At 43.6% G+C, this 7,458-nt stretch overlaps 1 protein-coding gene across 1 annotated transcript; it reads left to right on the top strand.

Moving 5' to 3' along the window:
* Positions 1–2,136: 2,136 nt before the first annotated feature.
* On the top strand, positions 2,137–6,227 carry C16H12orf43 (chromosome 16 C12orf43 homolog). The gene is made up of 6 exons (XM_051633844.1): positions 2,137–2,266; positions 2,654–2,699; positions 3,521–3,619; positions 4,275–4,348; positions 4,658–4,748; positions 5,149–6,227. The coding sequence occupies exons 1-6, from the start codon at positions 2,143–2,145 to the stop codon at positions 5,489–5,491; spliced, it is 777 nt and encodes a 258-aa protein (XP_051489804.1). The 5' UTR covers positions 2,137–2,142; the 3' UTR covers positions 5,492–6,227.
* Positions 6,228–7,458: the final 1,231 nt, after the last annotated feature.

Raw genomic sequence — 7,458 nt, 5'->3', positions numbered from 1 at the left:
TAATGCTCAGAACAGCCTTTATTGTTTGGGTATCATGCAATAACTAAATCAATCTAAAAAGAAATACAGTGACTGGCATAGACAACATAGCCAGAGAATATTTTCACTGCTCAGTGATAATGTTTTATTTATGTTTTAAGTCTCAGAAGAATGTAATGACAGGATTGTGCATTTCTATAATGACTTATTTACACTATTGCTGTTCCACTTCTGGCAAGTGTTTTCTTTTTAAAATGAAAAAAAATCCAGAGACAGGCAATTAATAAGATTGCATTAATTGAAAGGGTGGCCTACAAGAATAGAATGAAATTTTTAATCTGGTTTACAGCTAAGGTTAATAGGAGGGGAACAGACTTACTTAACACAGTAGGTCAGCTGGAGATTACACATGGAACACTCAGATTTACTCCTGCTGGCAAAGAATAACTACATTGAATAGCAATAATGAGTGATGCAAGAGAATACTTTCCTTACCAAAGTTAAGAAATTAGCTTTCAAAGAGCTATAAATCACATGCATAGTGAGGATTGAAATATAATTTATATTATGTATATTCTAATGGTGATACATGGACTATTCTTCAGTGCAGCTGGTAGCCAGTAATAGCTAAGAGTCAGAAAAACTTTGTGCCCTGGTTGTCAGTTAATTCTTGTGGTATGCATGAGAATAAATCACTTCCATTTAGTCACTTTTTCATTATCTAAGTCATAAGATTGTCAAGCATGATGTTGATATTTATGGTACACACAAACCCCCTCCTAAAATTCTTAATTACAAAAGTCATACATATACCAACAATCCAAATCCTTGAACCTCTTATCAGTATTTTGTTCATCAGTTTTCCCTGGTTTACTTACATTTTCAACCCATTGGTATCTTAACTCTATATTAAATCATTAAATTCCCAAACAAAATTTGGGAATAATCTTCCTTCCTTGAAATTTCCACGCAAAAGAGTTCCTATCTGTCTGTGGCCTTTTGCCTTTCTTTGCAAGATTGCCTTTTTGATGGCAAGATCCATTTCCAAGAGCTGCTGCTCATTTCCCTTCTCTGTTTGGAAAGCACACCCAACAGCTATTTCTGGCACATGACATGTTTTTGTCTGTTGTTTTTTTTTTCTGGATCGTATCTCTGGAAACTGCCATATTTCAAAGAGCAGGCCCGTAAGCACACTGAACTTTGCCTGATCTGCTTCACTAAAACGTGCTTTGAAGCATCTGGTGCTTGACATCTGTGGAGGCAAGTAATCAAGATGAAACACGGTTGCAATCTGTTCTAGAAATCCCTGTGCCTCCAACAGCCCGTTAGAGGGAAATGGCCAGAAGAGTGTTGTGAAAACCGAGATGAAAGATCTTTCAGGGCGAGTTGGTTAAGAGCTCTAAACAGAACATCACCCATCCAATCTTCAGCTTGTTTTGAGTGGAAGATTTAATGGCTTTTTGGACGTCAGTTTGTTATCCTTGGAGCTTGTCATTCCTTATATATGGACAGAGCAGTTGTTCAGTTTTGGGCACAGGAAAGACATTGAGGTGCTGGAGGGGGTGTGGAGAAAAGCAACTAGGCTGGTGAAAAGCCTGGAGAACCAAGTCTTATGAAGAGCAGCTGAGGGAACTGGGGCTGTTTAATCTGAAGAAAAGGAGGCTGTGGGGAGACCTCATCACCCTCTCATCTCACAAGTAAATAGTGATGAGACAAGAGGGAATGGCCTAAAGCTCCACCAGGTGAGGTTTAGGCTGGACATTAGGATTTTTTTCTCTCTGTAAGGGTTGTCAGGCATAGGAACAGGCTGCCCAGGCAAGTGGTAGAGTCACCATTCCTGGATGTGTTTAGAAGTCGTGTAGATGTGGTGCTTGGGGGTGAACGTGGTGGAGCAGGGTTTAAGGTTGGACTCGGTGATCTTGAAGGTCTTTCCCAACCTAAATGATTCAGCGATTCTCTCGTTCTTTGCAAACACCAAGCGATACGGGCTCTTTCACGGAGAAGCGGAGCAGCCGCCGTGGGAAAGCCCGGGGGGTGCCCGGGGCTCGTGCCGCGGACACCTTGGGGGGGCGGCCCGGCCGGACTACAGCCCCCAGCATGCCCCGCGGCCGCCCGCCGGACTACAGCCCCCAGCGTGCCCCGCGCGCCTGCCGCGCCTTCAAGATGGCGGCGCCCGGGGGCAGCTCGGGCCCGGACACCGACACCGACTCGGACGGCAGCGGCGGGGCGGCAGCGCGGTTCCGGGAGGCCGCCTGGGACTGCGCTGCGCAGGCGGGGCCGCGCGGCGGTGAGGGGCGGCGGCCGGTTAGGCTCTGCTGGCGGCGTGTGCTGCCCGGTGCGGGCCGGGCCGTCCCGGGCCTGTCCCGGGGCAGGCGGGGCGGCCCCTGGCGCGGTGCCGGTGTCAGAGCCGGAGCGCTTCGGGAGCCGCGGCGCGGGGTCTGGGGCTGGGCCCGGCCGTGGTGTCGTGCGGGGCCTGCCCCGGGCAGGGGGTCTGTGCTGCGGCCTGGCCGCTGGGAAGGCTCTTTCCCCTCGTAACTGTTGTCCCTCGAAGGTGGGCGTGGATTGTCTTTCAGGCATGATTCTGTGTGCTGTAAAAGTACCTTAAGGAGGAGGGATGAAGGAGGACCTGGTCACAGGTTTTTTTTAAACTTGCCTGTACTTTTTCCTTTGTCAGGTGGCTTGAAAAAGGATGAGTTACAGCCTGCTCAGCCTAGCCTGAGGTATTTCTGCTTCTGGTTTCAGACTTACATTTCACTGAAATAAAAAATAATGCATATTCTATTGTTCTGCTTAAGTTAATGCCTTGTGATACTTCCTACTTGACGGGCCTGTTCTGTTTTAGGAAGCAGTACAACCAAAATCTGAAATTATGCTTAAATCTGAATAAAAACTAATAAGTTCTTAAAGTACATTTCTCATCCCTCATGTGACAGGGGAATACAGAAGTTGAAAACTTACTGCTGCTGCCAGTTACAGCATTAGTTCCAAAGTGTTGGAAATCTCCTAGCTCTGCAAGTGTCTCATAAAAGAATTAGTACAGTTACATACAAAAATAATTATTCAACAAATGTTGCAATTGCAAAGCCAAGCACTAGTCAGCTGGGAAGCAACACCTGGATTGGGAGCCTTGCATTGAGCTGATGCTGACCTTCCTAAGTTTGCAGCATTTCTGTAGGTTCAGTTTCAAAGGCTGCCAAGCAGGCAGCTTAATAAAATCCTCTCTCCTGGGACAGGTTTTGTGGCAACATGCACAGGAACTACATGCAGGAGAAGGGATGTCCTGACACAATTTATTTGCTTTTGTAGGGAGAAAATTAATCCAATTACTAACAATGAGATGGCTAAATAATGTTTAGATCTCTCTTGGGAACTGAACTGTTACTACTGAGCTGTGTTCTGTCTTTCTTAGCAGTCTTCCCTATCAAGTATGAATTGATTACTAGAGGGTAGGAGATTTTACAGTCCTTAATCTCCTGTTTGGGCAAGAGCACCAGATGTTACTGGCCTTCAAAGAAATAATAATTATTCTCATTTTAAACAGGCATGAGGTGAATGGTCACAGTGAGGATGGAAATGAGCTACAGACAACCCCAGAGTTCAGAGCACATGTTGCCAAGAAACTGGGAGCAATGCTGGACAGGTATTGGCAAGCAATACTAGAAAAGTTTGCTCTCTGGGTCAAGTACACTGAGGCTTTTGTGAGCTAAACCCAGGAAATTCTAGATCTGAGCAGAACCTGGATATGGGAGAGGAGTTGTTTCTCTTCTTATCTCCTTCGTTTCTGTATTTCATGCAAACTTCCAGTATTCTGTGAACTAACCTGGCCCATGTGCTGTGCCCCTGTGGTGAAAGCTCCCTGTGCAGCACGACCTGTTTCCATTTACCTCTGTGGTGAATGGGTTTTGGGAAGGAAAGTAGAATTTGGATGCCTGGCACTTCCATCATTTAAAGGTTGGCATGAGAATCTTTTACTTACTCTTACAACCTAAGCCAACACCTGATTGAGGGTTGTGGTGGAGTGTGCCTCTGATGGTGTCTTTATTGTGTAAATGTGGCCCTGGACAACTAGAATTCCTTGTGTTTAGAGTTATCTTTAGAAATGCTGCTTTTAGGTCATTCTAGTGGCATTCTTGCCAAGGAGAGAAGGCAATGGTCTGCTCTGAAAGCAGGGAGATAAAGCAGCTTCACCAAGAAAAAAGTAACAGTTCCCTGCAGTCTTGTTTCCCAGAAATACCCCACTCTAGCTCAGTTTGCATAAACCTTGTCTTAAGGTCTGACTGAGGCTTTCTGTTTAGTTTCATCACTGTCTTGAAGGACTCATCAGAACCTTCACAAACGTCTGTGCAGCACTCTGACTCTGGAGAGGATGGTGAGTTCTAGTAACAGCCGCTTTGTGTGTTAGTTAGATGAGGATGGTTGGGATGGATCCTGCCTGTTGCTTTGTACACCCAACTGACTCATGAGCACTTGCAATAGATTGATTTCTGTTAAGAGCCTGTAAAGGCTGTTACTTTGAAGCTGTGACCTCAGCGCCCTAACTCCTCTCAGTCCCAAATAATTGCTGACAAGCACTATAGCAATCCTGTTACAGCACTGAGGCTTCCCAGGGAGACTGCTGTTGATTGCTTTCAGCTCTCTGTTATATTGGGGCTAAAAAACTCCCTTTTACATGTTTTAGGTTTTCGCCTCTTCTCTTCCTCTGTCCCGGGAGACACTGGGAAACCAGAGCCTGGCCCTGCGAGAAGGAGGAGACAGCCATCCAGCTCCAGGTGAGGTGTTGTCAGCTGCTTTGCTCCTGAAGTACTATTGCACCCCACATTTCAGAGGCAGCTGGGACTCTTGCAAGGGAAGAGGAAGCTGGAGAGCTTGAGAAGTGTGTATTTATGACTCCTGTGTTTGACTAGGACAGATTTTTGGGGGGGGTGTTGTGTTTTGTTTTGTTTTTTTTTAGTGCTGGGAAACTAAAAATGTTTATGGGAGATTTCTTTCTCCTCCTGCGTAAAGAACACCTCAGCCTTTAAACTGGTTAAATGGTAACTTGTACAGGAGTCCCAGAGTTACTGGGTGTTTATCAGAAGGTCTCATCTCATATCACTCTTCTGTTTGTGTTTTGGGTGAATTGAAGGCAAAAGTGTAACATAATTTCCTTCCCTTATGTTACCTTTCCAGTGACACAGACAGTGACCAAGAGTGGCAAAGGTACCAGGAGGCTGCTGTGTCAGCCACAGACATTCTGAAGCAAAGTGCTTTTCCTGCACTGTCCCAGGATTCTAGCCAGGATCCGAGTCAGGGTTACGTAGAGCACCACCATAAAAAAAAGAAAAAGAAAATCAGGGGAGAGAATAAAATTCAAGAGAAAATAATAGACCCAGCAGAGTGTGACCAAATCAGCAGAGATTTGCCGCGGTCGGTGTCTGCAAATGGACAGTATGAGAGACAGGACAGCAGTGAAACAGAGGACTCAGTTGTACCAGCAGCTGTGAAGAAGAAAAAGAAGAAGAAAAGAGAATGAAGATTTTACTCTGAAAATGACAGGTGATTATGATGGATGAAGGATGCTGGAAAAAAAAACAAAAACAAAAACCAACAAACAACTACCAAAAGAGTTGTTGCAGATGAGGGAAAATTAATTGGCGAAGCTTCTGTTCTAAAAGCTCAGTGGCCTGAGAATCTAATAAGTGATTTCCTGTGTTGCTGGTGTCCCTTGGGGAAGGGAATGTTCTTCTGGCACAGCAGTTATCTATGCTGCTGCTTATGCAAACCTAGGGTAAAAGGATTAACTGCTGCACACAGACTTGGTGGCAGAGGGATATACTCAGAGCTGCAGCCCTCCTGATCTGTTCCTTCACATCAGGAAACCAAATCTTGTGTCCTGGAGAAAATGTATGATTAATTGAATTTGGTTTACATAGCAACAGGTGATCAACTCCTCTTCTTCACCTCCTCCTAGATGTCTACTAAGAATAACTCCAGCCTGTGGGAGACTTATTTATCAAAAGCATCCTGTCAGATACCAGGGCCCCTTTATTTTTTTTCCTGTGATCATAACAATCTGTTGTTGAGACCTGCTATGTTACTAATCCCTCAGTAATCTGCATCTCTCCTGGGCCTCTGCATATAAACTGTGTGCAGTGAGCTTATTTCAGAGTTGTTATCAATAGGTAGTTCTGTTCAACTTGATGCCCTTTTAATTTTTTTAATGTATAGTTATTTTATGGCATTTGTTGCTATTAAATTCTACTACACTATCAGTCTTAATTTAATTTAATTTGGCAGGTTTTATACAGCAGTGCCTTCCTTGCTGCTCTCAGATGGCTCCCCCAGCAGGGGTAATGGTGGCTGAAAATGGCTCTTTAGTTGCTTGGTGATTAATGCTATGATTGCTACAGGGAGGACTTACTATCATTTACTATGACTTTTGTCTCTATGAAATGAAGTGGGTTTGGTAGTTTTCAGTGTGACACTTAATCTATTTATACTTTAGCTCCAACATTTGAGGAAAGTACTCGTTACTGGATAAATGCTCTCTTTCTGTCTCTTAGATTGTTGGATTTCAGTAGCTCTAACTCATTTTCCCTGTTCAGGAGACCAGAAGGCTAGACTGGAGAAACTGACATAGTGAACCGTTGGTCTTTTAGTGTGGGAAAGCCTAAGATGTTTTCTTCACTACTGGAAGATCCTTCCTGTTTTTTAATAAAGAAAACACATTTGGCATCCAAAAATGGAAAGGCTAAGTAGAAAATTGGCTTGTAACCTAAGTGGATGTGCCAGCAGAAGTGACTTCTCTTATGGCCAGTTAAAACTTGAGTGTACTGAAGCTAGCACCTGGAGTTTCAAATTCATAATGGTCTAAAAATTATCTTTTGACTTGTTTTATGATGATGTATGCTAACTGGAAGTTATATGTATTGGCAAATGATGCACATGGGAGAATAGGAAAGAAATCTATGATAAAATTCCTCTGAGAATCTAGTTACTGAAATTAGACTCTGAGGGTTGATAGTATTTAGAGGAAGATCTTATCAATGCAAACTTAATGGACGTGTATAATTTTGAAATTTCTAGATAAGATAACTGAAGAGTTTGCTGTTGGGCTTCTTTCTAATTCTCCTTTTATATCTTAACCTTCTAAGAGTCTTGAGCATTTTCTAGTAACAAGGATTTTCGTCCATTTCACAGTTGAAAGAATAGCTCTGTTTTGGCCACAATGACAAACATTTGTCAATTAGGGTTTTTTAATGACTGGCTGGTGTTGTATCAGTGATGTGAAGGTTGAGAGTAAGTAGAGAAGAGAGGAATAATTAGAAAAGGAATTGTGTAAATAGATCTTTAGGGCTACAACCTTCACTTAGTGCACTTAAGATTCTTAGACCCCAGGGTAATCATTTGCATATCAAGAACTACAGAATCTAGCCTACAGGGAAGCAAGAATGAACCTTGTTCTGTAAGAGGAATGCAAGGTGACATCTTTATAGAGAG

The sequence above is a fragment of the Apus apus genome, chromosome 16 (assembly GCF_020740795.1).
Source record: "Apus apus isolate bApuApu2 chromosome 16, bApuApu2.pri.cur, whole genome shotgun sequence".
NCBI classification, from domain to species: Eukaryota; Metazoa; Chordata; class Aves; order Apodiformes; family Apodidae; genus Apus; species Apus apus.
The sequence above is the reverse complement of the archived record's forward strand: the minus strand, read 5'-3'. Positions and strand labels throughout refer to the sequence as shown.